Below are 14,300 nucleotides of genomic sequence, written 5' to 3' on the forward strand. Positions count from 1 at the left end.
GTGTCATGATAGACCGCCTAGCAGGTGTCTGATTACATAAAGCAACCTCAATGCGCACTTGCGCTGCGCTAGATCCTTTATGGGAATTTCTTATCATTAGCTTATCGCCCCGCGACTATCCATACTATCAGCAAAAAAATTCCCATGCGACAGGAAGGCTGCTTAACCTCCAGCTCAACATCCAGACACTGGGCGCACCGCATGCCTGCCGACGCCATGGAATCAAGCTCGAAGCGTCGGAAAATTGGCCACGAGAGCATCGGCTTGCGCCATGCTGGACTTATTGATTTTGAGTCTCGAAACACAGCCCGAGTCACAGCTGCAAGCACTTTTGTTCTGCAGACGGATGAGCTTCTCAAGGAGGCCAAGCCCAACTATGAAAAGGCACTCCATGGCGTCGATGGCCAATTGCACCGACTAAAGGGTATAATCGATGGAATTGAGCCCCATGACCCCAAGCCAGTGAGTTTTGCGAGAGTCTAGACTACATGGAGCTGCCAAGCAATCCTAACGTGACATTTCCAGATCACCGAGGCCACGGTAAAATTCGAAAAAGAGCATCGCATCGTCATTCCATATCCCGACCCAAAGCCCGCAAAAGACGCCCCATACAAGGTCTCTTATTCGCCGCCGTCACAGTGCAATGTTGTGGGAAGCTATGTTTCCCGGACAATGATCAAAACGCAGTCCGAGTTTGGCATTGATATGGTCGTCCAGATGCCCTCGTCACTATTCCAAGAAAAGGACTACACGAACATGCGATACTTTTATCGCCGAGCCTACTACATTGCGTATATTGCCGCGCGCGTGCGAAAGGAATTTGCGCAAGAACTGGACTTAAGCTTTGAGAGCTTAAACGAAAACCCTCTGTTGCCAATTGTTGTCCTCCGACCAAAAGCTTCGAGCGATGGAAGTGATGAGCGAGAAGCGAAGAAGAAGTCGAAGAAAGCATCTTATAGCATCAAACTTATTCCTTGTGCCCCCGATGACCTATTCCCCTGGTCTAAAGTGACGCCAAAGTCGAACAATAACCGACTGGGCGAGGCAGATGAAAAGAAGGAAACACAGGCGGCAACACCCTTTTACAACTCCACCTTGAACGCCGAGAGAACTTTCATTCCCTATTTACGGCTCCTTACTCATATGAGAAAGGAATGTCCCGCTTTTGCAGATGCTTGTATCCTCGGCAGGACGTGGCTTCAACAGCGCGGCTTCGGCAGCGCCATCTCCCAGGGGGGCTTCGGTCATTTTGAGTGGGCGACAATGATTGCTTTACTCCTACAAATGGGTGGCAGGAATGGGCAAGCAGCTTTATCAACCTCCCTAAGTAGCACAGAGCTTTTCAAGGCAGCCCTTCACTTTTTATCGACTACCGATCTAAGCAAGAAACCCTATACTTTTGCCACGTCTACTATTTCTGCGGATGCTGTTCGAGAGGCCGGCCCCGTCATGTTTGATCCGACTAGACAACTCAATCTCTTGTTCAAGATGACGCCTTGGTCAGCCAGCATGTTGCAAAGCTACGCAAAATCTACTACAGAACTTCTCGCCGATGTGATGGCTGATAAATTCGACCCTACATTCATTATCAAAGCTGATATCCCCTTTCAGACATTTGATGTTGTTTTTGAAATCCAAAGCACTAATCTGAGCAAATTTTCCGAATCCGCAGACCGCAGGAGCGCTGTGACAAACTTCTGTCTGGAAGCACACAAGCATCTCAAACGGGCGTATGGCAACCGAGCACAGCTGGTGCAATTCCAGCTGCCTCCTAGGGGACATTGGTCGCTGGCCAAACCCCCGGCCAAAGAAGCCACGCGTGCCCTAATGGGTGTTGTTTTTGACCCTGTTCACATGTCGAGGCAAATGGAGTTCGGCCCACCTGCCGAAGAGCAAAAAGAAGCTGCGAGATTTCGACAGTTTTGGGGTGACAAGGCTGAATTACGACGATTCAAGGATGGCAGTATTCTCGAATGTATCGAGTGGTCGAGCAAGCTTCCATTGCAAATTTGCGAGGAGATTACACATTACACTCTGCAGCGTCACTTGAAGATCACCAAAGATCAAGTGACAACCGTGGGAGGTGCTTTTTCTTCCATTATAAGCTTGTCTCATCTTGATAAGTCTGCCTTCGATTCAGCTCGACAAGCATTCCAAAACTTCGAACGAGACATTCGCAACCTTGAAGAATTGCCGTTGCAAATTAAACAACTCTCTCCTACATCGTCTTCCGCGCGTTACGCATCTATTGAACCACCGTTGATGGGATACCATAAAGGATCGATTGAGCTCATGGACGTCAACTTGTACTTCGAAGCGTCAAGCAAATGGCCTGAGAATCTTACCGCTATTCAAGAAGCAAAGGTCGAATTCTTAATCGATATCGATAGACGACTGACAAAGGCAAACGATAAAATCACTACGTACCTGGGTCGCGAGAACAAAGAACTCGGCATTGAAAGCTTGGCTTATCTCGATATTATATATGAGAGTGGAGCAGCATTCCGTCTAAGGATACACTGCGATTTGGAAGAGAAGCTCTTAGAGCGACAAGTCAAAAACAAGACGCTCGAGCCTCGAATTCGCGAGGAAGCCGAAGAAGCTTTTGAAAAGCTGAACTGGCTGTACAATGCTCTTCCGCTCCATACTCAGACCATTGCAACTTTCTGCACCCGTTTCCCTCCTCTCTCACCAACCATCCGACTCGTCAAGCACTGGTTCAACAGCCATAAACTAAGTGGCCACATCCGTGAAGAGCTCGTTGAGCTGTTCGTCCTTCACGCATTCCTCCAGCCCTACCCCTGGAGACAGCCCACTTCCGTCATCACGGGTCTGCTGCGAACATTATTCTTCCTTTCCAAGTGGGATTGGCGCGATGAGGCCTTGATTGTTGATACCGCGGAAGACCTCTCCGAAGACGATCGATCCTCAGTTCGCCATGACCTTCAAACTTGGAGGAAGCGAGACCCCAGCATGAACGACAAGGTCTTATTCGTGGCTACGTCCAACGATCGATCTGGCCTTGCGTACACTCGCAATGGACCATCAAAGCTGGTTGCCTCCCGCATGACACATCTCGTCAAAGCAGCCTGCAAGCTCGTTCGAGAAAAGGGCATTCACCTTGACCCATCTCTTCTGTTCGAGACTTCCCTCCAAGACTACGATGTCCTTTTCCACCTGTCCTCCAAGGCCATCAAGAACATTATCCGTGAAACAGCCGTCGAGTCTGGCGGAAGGAAGCACTCTCAATTCAAGAACCTCGACGCTCTCACCGCATCGGTACCTCTCCCCATTAGAGCTCACCCGACAGATGTATTCATGGAGGAGCTAGAGCGCGTCTACGAAGACTCGCTGCTGTTTTTCCGAGGCAGCACGGATGATTCTGTTGTGGCAGCTCTGTGGAACCCTCGGTTGCAGAAACAAAAGTTCAGAGCAGGCTTGCCGTATAACTTCCATTCTGTTGGAGGTGATGGCGATCAAGTCGAGGTAAACCAAAAGGCAGTCTTATTAGAAATTGCGCGAGCTGGTGGAGATATGATCAAAAAGATTGAGGTGGCTGAGGAGGACGAGTAGTTCTTGCATCTATACATATAGATCTTGTTTTGGATATAGCACTTTGTACATCAAGAGGGAAAAGTCCAATTTAGAGAGCGCATAATATCATTGATTCTACAACAAATCTTCTCTAGCAAAGGAGAAACTTATGCCAGAGAATATCATCACAAAAACACTTGGTGAGAAAAACAGAGAGAGAGAGAGAGAAAATTAAAGCTTTCCAGTGCATAACCTGGTTTCTTCCTTACTCAAAAACGCCATGCCATGGTATAAGTGCATATGTACATAAATTTATCCCATTCCCTACAATCCAGTCTCTTCCTCCCTAATCGCTCATGTCTTACAAGATTATTTCTCTCATACTCTCCCCTCGTTGATCATCCCATATCTTTAATTTGTCGTAGCACGTATATCCTTTTTTCCCCTCCCACCAGTCTATGATACCTTTAATATCCTTACCGCGCCTTCTTGTGATCCACCTGTTGCGTTGAGAAGGAGCAGAACTTGTCCTTGATTGCAACAACTTCGTACGTACCCTCCTGGCTAGCCTTGACAACCTTGCTGTGTTCATATGAGATGTCATGTCTAGTTTCGAGGATGATGCTTCGCTGTCCCTTCTTGGCATTGCTGCTTCGTGTATAGGTGAATTCAAATGGAGGAGTGCCCCAGAATTCAAAGAGAATGTCCACCTCGTTTCCTTCATGGATATCCACCCGAGAATTCTTACCACGGCTAATCTGCACGCTAGGTAGAGGGTGGATGGTTACAGGAATATTCACAGCAGCGCGACATTCACTAGCTTTGTCAGAGATGCTGGTAATAGTAAACTCGCCGGGCTTCTCAGCAATACGCCTGAAGCTAGTTGTAGTCGATTTTGCGTTCCATTGGCCGTTGAAGTCATAAGCAATGTCAAATGGTGGAGTACCAGATAAGGTGTACGCGATACGCTCTCCGATGCAGTAATCTTTGCGCGACTCCAGTGGATATATTGATGGGGCATCATACAATTGGATTTGTATAGACGGCCCGCCGACATCGTACTTCCTCTGGCAGCCTCGCGCATCTCGGACAGTGCGAAGCAGCAGCTGTTGATTGCCTAGACGCAGATGTTGGCGTGGAATAGACATACCAAAATTATTGGTCTGAATTGCGGGAATTCTATAGGTTTCCGGGGTAGATCCAACTTGATGCTTGATTTCCACTTCGACGTAGAAAGGTGGAACACCAGTAAGTGTAATAGGGATCACATCTTCTTGCTCTTGCTCTTCCAGGCAGTACTTGAACGTTGAACCTGGTTTAGTGAAAGCAGCAGTAGGCTTGGCATTTACGCGCTGCTGAACGACTAAGGGGGTGAAGTGCTTATCGCTGTTGTAGAGATTATCTGCCAATTCAGAAAACTTATAAGTATAATCGCCAGCTTTGGATGTGTCCATGGCAACAGCCGCCTTGGACAAAGCTGCGTCAAAGCGTCTTTGGCTGAGGGAAGCAGCGCCTTGCGCTGGTTTATGCCTAACTTCATATTCAACGTGATATGGAGCCGACCCTGTGTAGATGAAGTTAGCATCTTGTGTAATTATGGGAGACCTCTAATCTTGGCAAAAAAAAAAAAAAATTTACCTTTAAGGTTGATTTCGAAGCCATCGATATCGCCTTCGCAAATCTCTTGTTTAACAAACACGCCGGATTTAGACGGCGCAATGCTGTTAGATGCGACAATGGATATCTCCGGTCTAGGGAACCAGTCTACCTCAAATTTGGAGGCTGTAGGCTCAATAATTCCAGGGCATTGTTTATCAACGATATCAACGAGCTCATAAGTGCCTCGCGACCTAACTAAAAGGTAGTCATTCGGCCCATTGATAGTCTTAGTGATGATGTCGGAGGGTCCATCCAAGTTTCGATAGGAAACGGTCCATGGTCCTTCGCCTTGGAGGCGAAGTGGCAGTCGAAGCGCAGTGTCCTCAACCGCCATGATGCTGTTCTTCTGCTCAATCAATCCGAAAGCTCCCCGTGGCCGTTGACGACGCACAGAGATCTTCATCTGATCTTGCAAGAAAGTTCGGCATCCGCGTTGATCCTGAACACTACTAAGAGCAAGAATATAATCTCCACCCTTTGTAAGAGATGATGTCTTGATCTGGAAGTGTGAATCCTTAATATCCGTTGCGCGTGCAGGCTTGCGTTTGCCATCGTGGATGATTTCCCACTCCAGGCTGAACGGCGGTTCTCCGGCAAGTACGACATCCACATCCACCTCAGATTCGAGACATGCGCTGACTGTTTTCTCGCGATTTGAGATATATGCGGACGCGGCCGGCTTGACTACCTGCTCCAGGACTTTATCTTCGCCTGTTAAAGGCAATCCAGTGTATACATCATCGTCAATAGACCTAAAGATGTACTTATAGCGTCCAGCTTTGCGAGGAACGAGTTCAATCTGAGACCTCAAGGCATCCACACGATGGGCCTGTTTCTCAACATGGCCATCGGAGATGATATCGTATCGCACAGTGAATGGGGGTGTGCCAACGAGATCGAGATCGACGCGAAGACCGACAGAGTTGCCAGCACATTTGTCTGCTATCTCTTCCGTTCGAAGAGACAAATGAGGCTCCAGTGGGTTCAGCAGCAAGCAAGAAGAAGGTTCATCTACTTCACCCTCGCAAGACCCGCTTGAAACGGACTTCAAGGTGTACAGGCCAGGTTCGGAAACCAGCGGCTTGTCCATCGAATTCTTCGCAAAATGCCTTCCAATCGATACCTGATCGCCGTGATCGCCACTGTTCGTTATCGAATCGATGGGTGAGAATTGCCAAGTGATTTTATGAGAGGTATCCTCAACGCGACCAGTGAGACCAAAGCTAATGGGCAGCTTGGCGGCGCGACCCTTGGCTACTCTGAGTGGGTTTCTGAGATCACAGCCCTGCATGCGAATCTTGGGCCGCTCCTTTACGGAAAATCTTTGAGAGAGCCATTTTGTCTTTGGCGTATCCAGCTCCTCATTTGCATCCGCATATTTGACGACATTGCCAAATGCGTCATAAACTTCTTCTACCAAATATTCCCATTCTCCAGCGGTGGCCATTGTCTCATTTAGTTGCACAGTTACTTTCTGAGGTTTGACCCAAGAAACGTCATCGCTATTGTCGAAGCCCAGACCGGAGGTGCTGATAAGTGGCGAGGCGAACCCTTCGGGCTGCAAGCTTTGGAAGTGGAAAGCATGGTTCTTCCCATTAATCGATCGTGAATATTTTACTTTTAGTGGTGGTGTTCCAACCACATCGAGCGATAGATTGGACAAGTCACGGATGCATCGATCCGAGGAATCGGCAGTTTGAATCCTGGCCTGTGGACAAGGCACCACATACGTATCCCTGACTGGCCTCTGAACCTCAAGCTTATATTCGTCCAGCACTTTGTTCAGTCGATAAACACCCGGCTTCTTCACGGGGTATGCCCAATGAAACGGAGTAGCATCTGGATCTGCATTGTGTTCTCGGACCAACTTGGCCACCTTATTTATTTCTCGACTCGAAATCTTGATTATCTCTTCCTTGCCAGTTTCAAGATCAAGGCGTAAGAGTTCGACTTCAACGGGAACAGTGGCGTTGAAGTAGATGGGAAGAGCAGCTTGGCTCTTGCCTGACAAGCAAAAGGGCGAATGGTCGGGATTGAGGACGGCAGAGCCTTCTGGAAGAATGTTGATGATCTGCTTGCCCATAATCAGGGAGTTGTTGTTGAGGATGTTGGAGACCTTGACGTGGTGCTCTGAAACTGAGATCTCGCGATCGTAAAGGACTTTGGCAATGCCGAGGAGCCAAGGCTGTAGTGGAAGCTAGCTCTCAGTTAGCATTATGGCAGATAGGCAGAGAAATCAAATTGGGTATATGAAGCAACGTACCGGAATATTGAACATGAGCATATAGTTAGTAACCACATGTGACGCAAAAGCACCGATCACTACCAGCTGGGAGAGCTCCAGCCAGGGAATACGCAGCTCTGGAAGCCCAAAGATAAAAGCGAAGTCGATGAGGATCCATTTCAAGAAGAGCCACCCAGAGGCATTGCCGTCCTCTATCACCTGTAGCCAGTCGTAAAGCTTCCATGCCCACAGCAAGATGTAAACAGCAAAGGCGTAGAGGCGTTGTTGTGGTGCATCGAGAAGCGTCAAAGGAATTACTGGAGCGTTGCCGGTGGTGCTGCGAGGCGCTGCGCTTTCGGGGGCTGCAGGAAGCTTCGCTGCCCGGTTCGACGCGGCCGTCGAGATGAACTTGGACAGTGGTGGCGATTCATCGTCGTCGTAGTCGGGACGTCGTCTGTTGGCGGGATATGGGGTTGACTGGAACCCAGACCGCAGGCGAGGAGTCGCGCTCATCGCATTCCGTGGTGCTGAGAGACTCTGCACAGAAGCATCGGTAGATTGAAAAGGATCGCACTCGCAAGGCCTGCGCGGCTGAGCAAAAGCAAGCGGATTGGCGCTGTTCTGGTGCTTTGCGTTGTCGCGTGTCTTGGATTCGGTTTTTTCGACAACCAGGACCTGCTTGGTGTTTGGCCAAGTTTACATAATTTTTCGGTGGATGCCTTTTTTTGGGTGGTTCTGAAATTCCGACACGTCCAGACGCGACTTCTGCCAGCTCACTGAAACAGGCTCTGCAGCTGCTGTTAGCCTGGCGGCCCTGGGCGGGTTTCTAGGCCTGGGAGCCCAGCGGCTGCGCTAGTTCTCGAGCGCTGATTGGGCACCAATGGCGATCCCTAGGCAGAGGCAGCACTATGTAGGCAGTAACATTGGGCTTGGAGCTCAATCAATAGGTATCTCCGCCAAAAGACTCTAGGTAAGGAAAAGCGTCTTAAGAATTAACCAGCGGCGGTGTTTCTTCCGCAAGATCAAGGCTGCGGTTCTGAGTTCGCTCTCTTGGAACTATTTTTGCCGGCGCAGATCCGAGCGGTACTTCGGCTTCTATGACATCGCCTGATAGCAGCGCGTATGTACTGGCACTGCTACGGCATTTGTACATCTCCTAGCGTTTCCCTCCTATTGGAAGACTTGGCTACATCCATCACCGCGTCAGAAAGAGGGTGAGCACATGTATGGTTTGGAAAGTCTGACGAGTGAAGCGGCTTTCGTGAGGCGCCATTTTATCTCATAAATCTCCAAGATCTGTTGCTCGCTGCCGGTGAATTGGTCCTTCGTGCCATCATGGCTGAGAGCACATTATCGAGGTGCGTCATTGACAGCCACGTCCTTTAGACGACACCCATTCTCATAGTATCCAATCCAATACACTTCTTCCTGTTGCGAATATCGTTTCATTTTCATCATGACAAGTGCATGATAAAGAGCATGCCTTTCTTAGAAGCTGTTTGCTATGCTGCGGCCGCATGGTGGCGAGTGAACCAATTCCAGCATCCAGCCAACCATGTATCCTATCATTGTTTGCTTTAGCCTTCTGAACAGCATACCTCAAGCAATTCTATTTCTGCTACAAGCATTTTGTTTTTCTATATCCTTTCTTGGAAATTGAAACATCTCCCCCTTTTGTTTGTTGGCAAATCTACTAAAGCTACCTATCTATCCCCAAAATTCAGCCACCCACAACATATTCATCTCTCCATCTTCATTTCTGCCAGTATATCTTCTATGATGCCTAATAGTTTAAGAAGTGGTGAATCAAAAATTGGAGATAGTGCTGCCCTCGCAAAGCCTCTTCGCCGATCATCTCGGCAAACTGTGCCTACAGCGGTTGTCAAAACGCGAGAAGTATCGACTGAAACCGCGTCTACAGGTAGCTTGAGCGAGCCAAGGCGAAACCCCAAGCGCAAGGCTGCCGAGGCTGCAAGAGAATCTATAGACCTCCCTGATAATCTGTTAGATGAGGCACTGCGACCTCTAACTCCAGCAGATATCGAAGAATGGGAAGGCTGGGTTGAGCTAGAGTCCGAACCTGTGAGCTCACCCCTTCTCTTATTACTTCTTATCATCAAGATGGAAGGCATCAATCCTACTCAGCATCATTATATCACCTTTTACAACCTGCTTATAAGTTTTAGGCATTCTTCAACACTATTCTTCAGGATTTGGGTGTCAAAGATGTCAAAGTTCAAGAACTTTTCAGCATTGATCAAAGCTGGATAGACACGCTACCGTGAGTTTCTTTTTCTTTTTCTTTTTCTTTTTCTTTTTCTTTTTCTTTTTCTTTTTCTTTTTCTTTTTCTTTTTCTTTTTCTTTTTCTTTTTCTTTTTCTTTTTCTTTTTCTTTTTCTTTTTCTTTTTCTTTTTCTTTTTCTATTTCTATCTTTCTGTTTGTTGTCACTATCCTTGAGCTAAAATCTTGTCAGAAAGCCAGTATACGGTTTAATATTTCTCTTCCAGTACACTCCCGATTTGGACGAAGAGGAGGGAGAAGATGAGACAGGCTCACTCTGGTTCGCAAATCAGGTAAGTTTCTACCATTTCCTGAACCATTATAGTCGTATATTTACTAATATTTATGATATTTTGAATCTCAGACTACCAGTAATGCCTGTGCTACGTTCGCTCTGCTCAACATTGTTATGAATGCGCCGCACGTCGAACTAGGCGACCAGCTTCGGGAGTTCAAGGAAGCAACCAAGAATCTCAGCACTGTTCTAAGAGGCCACGAAGTCAGTAACAACAAATTCATGAGAAGTATTCATAATTCCTTCACCAGACGCATGGATCATCTCAACGCCGACCTTTGGCTAGAGAACGCAGTATCAGATACCAAATCAAAAAAAGCAAAAACAACATCCAAGTCATCAAAGAAAACCAGTAAGAAGCAAAGGGCACACGATGCCTATGGATTTCACTTCGTTGCATATGTTCCTGTGGATGGGCATGTTTGGGAGCTCGATGGGCTCCGAAGCAAGCCGCATCGTGTAGGTGAGCAAAATAATCACACAGCACAATCAAACACATGAGTAAACAGTTGGCAGGCTAACCAATTCCATCATCTGTCATAGGCCCTATTGAATCCGATGATGTCTGTTGGACAAATATCGCAAGGCCTCAGATTGAAAGTCGAATATTACAATACGAGGAAAGCCAGATTTCTTTCAACCTCCTTGCACTTTGTGGTAGCCCCTTGGCTCTCCACTCCCGCTCCATTGCTCAAACGATCGCCAGTACATGCCAATTGGATGACCAAATGAAGCACAGCGCAGAATATGCAAAATTGATAGACGGCGAGAAATCCGTCCTGGATGCTACAGACCGGAGCCAGCTATCCGAGTTCAATGTCCGCAAATCCGATATTGAGGATGTGGCATTACCAGAGGAGACGCGAAGCAAGATAACACAGGCCGCGAAAAATGCCGATGACGCGTACGACCTCCGCCAGCAATTCATTGTTGATACAAAAGTTGCTATTGGAGAATATAGAGCTGAATTGATAGCCTTGGCTGAGGATGAGCAGCGAGTCAAGGATCGCAAGAAGGACTATGGGCAAGCATTACACAGATGGGTACAGAAGCTCGCAGACAAGGGAATTCTTCAGGAGGCCATCGAGAATTCATAAAGCTACGTGCAAGACCGGGAGAAGTTTATAGCAGAGATGGGCAAGGGTGATGGTAAACGAGTGGTGAAACAGCCATATTAATAAAACATATGATGACATTCACAGTAGGAGGAATGAAGCTAAGTCGCTGTATGACATATGCGAAATCTAGGACCAGTCTCCTACAGTAAGCCGTAAATGTAAGAATATCGCTCACCAACCAAGTAAGTGATTACTGTATAATCTATCTACCAGTTTTTGTCCTTTTTTTTTTCTCTCCTCTCACATCTTTGAGAAACCAGTAAGATGTATTTATTGCCTCCAGCCGAGCCAAGTCAAAAGGAAGAAGAAGAAATCCAGACACCAGCGAAGGGACAATCATTTTCGCCAAGCTCACAGCCATAAATCTTTCGTAACTGACTCCAGTTTTACCATCATGTATCTCGTAATTGGAAGGGTATATATCATAATCAAGGTGAAAGAGGGAAAGGTCTAATCCTGTGGAAACTCCTCTCGAATGTTAGAAATGAACTTGCAGGTGGCGGCATCAAATCTTTTGAAGTATTTTCCAGCCGTTGGGAACATGTCCTCCGTAACCAAAGTCGGATCAGAGATGGGCTCGATGTTACGACCAGATATAACATGCGGTTCTGGCTCTGTAGCAGCTCTAGAGGAATGTTAGCAGAGTACTAGACATGGGGGAGGTAGTAAAGCAGAAAAGGACAAGCGAGAGACGTACATGCAACTATAAAAGAACCCATAGCGAGAGGTCCCGGGCGGAACAGGCGGAGCGGTTGCTGGGACTTCAGGAGTTAGGTCAAAGTAGTTTGATCGCGACATCCTCTCATCCCAGCTAGTAATGACGCCAAGCCACCTGTATCGACGATGCCGGAAAACTTGGCCAATTTCAAGCAAGGGGCCGCTCGGGTTATGGCAGCGATCTCTTCGGTATATAGGCGGCGGCGTACCATCAAGATCACGCATACCTTGCCAAAAATGCCAAGGGTTGATAGAGCCGCCGGGACGGTTATGGTGGCGACCGAATCCGTCTCTCGGGTTGCTGACAACCTCACAGAACCGCGGCCACAGGTATTTTTCAACCAGCCACGCATCCTCTGGATAGACATCGGGGAACCGACGCAGGAATTTCTCCAGCCGATCAAGCCAAGTCGTCCGGTTTGGGCGATTTAGTATCAATAAAGCCCAGGATGCAGCGTAAGAGCAAGCTTCAGCGTTCATAAGACTATTTCCGCACAGGAGCTGGGTTATTCTAGGCGCCAGCTGATCGTGCATACCTGGTATCCCTAGAGAAGCCGAAATATTGTGTGCCACTCTTATTGCCATTTTTGATGCGGGAACCGGGGTGATGAACTGTTCGGTATGCTCTGCAAACCCCAACTGGGCCAATATCCTTTCAAGGTGCGCTAATTGGACCTCGTCGTCGCTGCCATATGGATCGAGGAACATCCGCTGAGACGGAGAGTCCGATTCATCCACGAGGTCACCGTCCAAGGTAAAGCCAGCCGGCGCGGATACAACGGCATGTACATGGGATGGAAATGAGCAAGAGCTAGCATTGATACCGAGTCGTGCTGCCACACAGCAAAATATGGCTGCGGAGATGATGGGGAGAGAATCGTGATCTGGATGGCGCAAGGCCTGGCCGATAAGGCAGTTTCTTAGGTTGCGGTAATCCTTCTTTGGATCATGTAATCCCGTGAGGTCGCGGGCGCGAAGCCAGCGGACCAACTCCAACGACTTTTTACGGGTTGACCAATTTTGAAGGTTTATATGGCTGAGCCGAAAAGAGGTGGCAATTTCATCAAGCATCCGCGTAATCTGGCAGAGTTAGTGATGTATACTTATCTAACAAGAGGCTTGGGCCAAAGCATACATCATCAAGATCACCAGGCTGATCATGTAGGACGAAAAGATCAAATGCGCCGAGGGCTCGTTCAAGTTGTTTGCTTTCTAGCCGCGGGTCGGACAGTCGAGGGGACTGCATAAGTGAATCCCATTCTTGAATGGCCGCGTGCTTATGAAGTGCATCTAAGAGTGCATTGCTAAAGTACCTACGCCATTGTGTGAGACTGCCTGATTATTCGAAACGCAGAATGGGATGGAACGTGAGCTTTTACCTTCTCGCTATCCAGTCTTCAGCAGTGGTGGGTGCTTGACAGTGTTCCAGAAGAACATCCTTGGCATCGTAGCCAAGCTGACTTACAGCCTCGAAGCCCCGACCACGGTGGACCTTGGTTCGAATGACTTCATCCAGTGTGTTGGATACTTGTAAGTTGAGGCCGCTTCTGCGGATATAAAGCCGTTTCCAGTTGGTCTTTTGAGCAGGAGCTGCTAATCTCTCCTCAAGCCTGTGATGCGGACTCCAATATTTGAGAGAAGTGCGGCAGTAATACTTCCAGAGAAGTGGTGCATTGACGAGGCGGTAGAAGCGACGCGACACGAGCTGGACGCCGAATAAGTTGTCTTCTGGCGAAAGGTAATAGAGAAGATGGCCGATAATCTCATCAGGCATCTGCTCTAATGACAAGGCTTCAGGCTCATCGTCCTTGATTTGAAGGTGCTCCATAGCTGCAGCTTGATCCGCAGATATTATGTGAGACGACAGGAATTGAAGACTGCTGTTTGGACGAGGAAAAGCAAGTCTTCACTGTTACGCGCTGCATCCATAAAAAGGATGCTCTTTTCGTTGCAAGGACGCTGGCAGCTGCAAACTCTCGGGGGTTATCATCGATGCGAAGACAGCTGGTGTCCTTGGCCTTGCCTCTATAGATTGAGAGAACACAAATTTGTTGAGGCAGTCAAACCCTGTCATTTATTCTCGGATTACTCGCAGAAATCCGGACCTGCGACCGATCCGGGATGCGATGATGGAATTCTCCACAAACGGTAGGTATGCATCTATTAGCAAAAATGCGATAAAGCGATTTTTTGCCGGATGTGGCGTTTACGGCGGTTAAATGGGGTTGACCCGATTGGCTTCAGTTTATTCTGCATCGGCTTGCTCAGCTGCAGAGCATCTGCTGTATTTGGGCGTAGCTTTGGGCATTAATTTTTTTTTCCCCGGCCATGTTGGAGAAGTGTGGATTTTCAGTAAGAGCATAGAGCTGGCAGAATAACGAATAACAAAATACGGCAGGATTTATATCCAGGGCTGATTTACATGAACTTCATCAGAATCTGCTACCACTGTATGCTATATAGACTTAAAGT

General features: G+C 47.9%; 4 protein-coding genes across 5 annotated transcripts; 2 read left to right on the forward strand and 2 right to left on the reverse strand.

Annotated features, from left to right (window-relative positions):
* Positions 1-167: 167 nt before the first annotated feature.
* TrAFT101_003250 (uncharacterized protein) lies at positions 168-3,851 on the forward strand. The gene is made up of 2 exons (XM_024903526.2): positions 168-462; positions 526-3,851. Exons 1-2 carry the CDS (start codon positions 202-204, stop codon positions 3,571-3,573), a joined length of 3,309 nt encoding a protein of 1,102 aa, XP_024764383.2. The 5' UTR covers positions 168-201; the 3' UTR covers positions 3,574-3,851.
* Positions 3,630-8,121, reverse strand: TrAFT101_003251 (uncharacterized protein). The gene is made up of 3 exons (XM_024905030.2): positions 7,457-8,121; positions 5,173-7,390; positions 3,630-5,098 (listed from the first exon to the last, which is right to left on the reverse strand). Exons 1-3 carry the CDS (start codon positions 7,928-7,930, stop codon positions 4,011-4,013), a joined length of 3,780 nt encoding a protein of 1,259 aa, XP_024764384.1. The 5' UTR covers positions 7,931-8,121; the 3' UTR covers positions 3,630-4,010.
* A 261-nt stretch (positions 8,122-8,382) lies between these two features.
* On the forward strand, positions 8,383-11,209 carry TrAFT101_003252 (uncharacterized protein). Of its 2 annotated transcripts, XM_024907691.2 has the most exons (6): positions 8,383-8,775; positions 9,217-9,499; positions 9,604-9,698; positions 9,892-9,991; positions 10,063-10,456; positions 10,537-11,209. In XM_024907691.2, exons 1-6 carry the CDS (start codon positions 8,753-8,755, stop codon positions 11,088-11,090), a joined length of 1,449 nt encoding a protein of 482 aa, XP_024764385.1. In that variant the 5' UTR covers positions 8,383-8,752; the 3' UTR covers positions 11,091-11,209. The 2 variants fall into 2 exon arrangements, with proteins under 2 accessions (XP_024764385.1, XP_065982938.1); XM_066126831.1 differs by having other exon boundaries at positions 8,384-9,499.
* Positions 11,198-13,924, reverse strand: TrAFT101_003253 (uncharacterized protein). The gene is made up of 4 exons (XM_024901769.2): positions 13,208-13,924; positions 12,964-13,141; positions 11,809-12,908; positions 11,198-11,736 (listed from the first exon to the last, which is right to left on the reverse strand). The coding sequence occupies exons 1-4, from the start codon at positions 13,654-13,656 to the stop codon at positions 11,562-11,564; spliced, it is 1,902 nt and encodes a 633-aa protein (XP_024764386.2). The 5' UTR covers positions 13,657-13,924; the 3' UTR covers positions 11,198-11,561.
* Positions 13,925-14,300: the final 376 nt, after the last annotated feature.

Source organism: Trichoderma asperellum, chromosome 2, assembly GCF_020647865.1.
Source record: "Trichoderma asperellum chromosome 2, complete sequence".
Lineage (NCBI taxonomy): Eukaryota > Fungi > Ascomycota > Sordariomycetes > Hypocreales > Hypocreaceae > Trichoderma > Trichoderma asperellum.

Bases quoted from the DNA above. Each gene is read 5' to 3' on its own strand.
- TrAFT101_003252 (XM_024907691.2), top strand. From the start codon at position 8,753: ATGGCTGAGAGCACATTATCGAG. The intron at 9,992-10,062 runs GTAAGTTTCTAC...TTTGAATCTCAG, and splicing joins CACTCTGGTTCGCAAATCAG to ACTACCAGTAATGCCTGTGC. The intron at 10,457-10,536 runs GTGAGCAAAATA...CATCTGTCATAG, and splicing joins AAGCAAGCCGCATCGTGTAG to GCCCTATTGAATCCGATGAT.
- TrAFT101_003251 (XM_024905030.2), bottom strand. From the start codon at position 7,930: ATGAGCGCGACTCCTCGCCTGCGGTCTGGGTTCCAGTCAACCCCATAT. The intron at 7,391-7,456 runs GTACGTTGCTTC...ACTGAGAGCTAG, and splicing joins TGCTCATGTTCAATATTCCG to CTTCCACTACAGCCTTGGCT. The intron at 5,099-5,172 runs GTAAATTTTTTT...TCATCTACACAG, and splicing joins CTTCGAAATCAACCTTAAAG to GGTCGGCTCCATATCACGTT.
- TrAFT101_003253 (XM_024901769.2), bottom strand. From the start codon at position 13,656: ATGGAGCACCTTCAAATCAAGGACGATGAGCCTGAAGCCTTGTCATTA. The intron at 13,142-13,207 runs GTAAAAGCTCAC...ACAATGGCGTAG, and splicing joins GAAGACTGGATAGCGAGAAG to GTACTTTAGCAATGCACTCT. The intron at 11,737-11,808 runs GTACGTCTCTCG...ACATTCCTCTAG, and splicing joins GGGTTCTTTTATAGTTGCAT to AGCTGCTACAGAGCCAGAAC.
- TrAFT101_003250 (XM_024903526.2), top strand. From the start codon at position 202: ATGCCTGCCGACGCCATGGAATCAAGCTCGAAGCGTCGGAAAATTGGC. The intron at 463-525 runs GTGAGTTTTGCG...TGACATTTCCAG, and splicing joins AGCCCCATGACCCCAAGCCA to ATCACCGAGGCCACGGTAAA.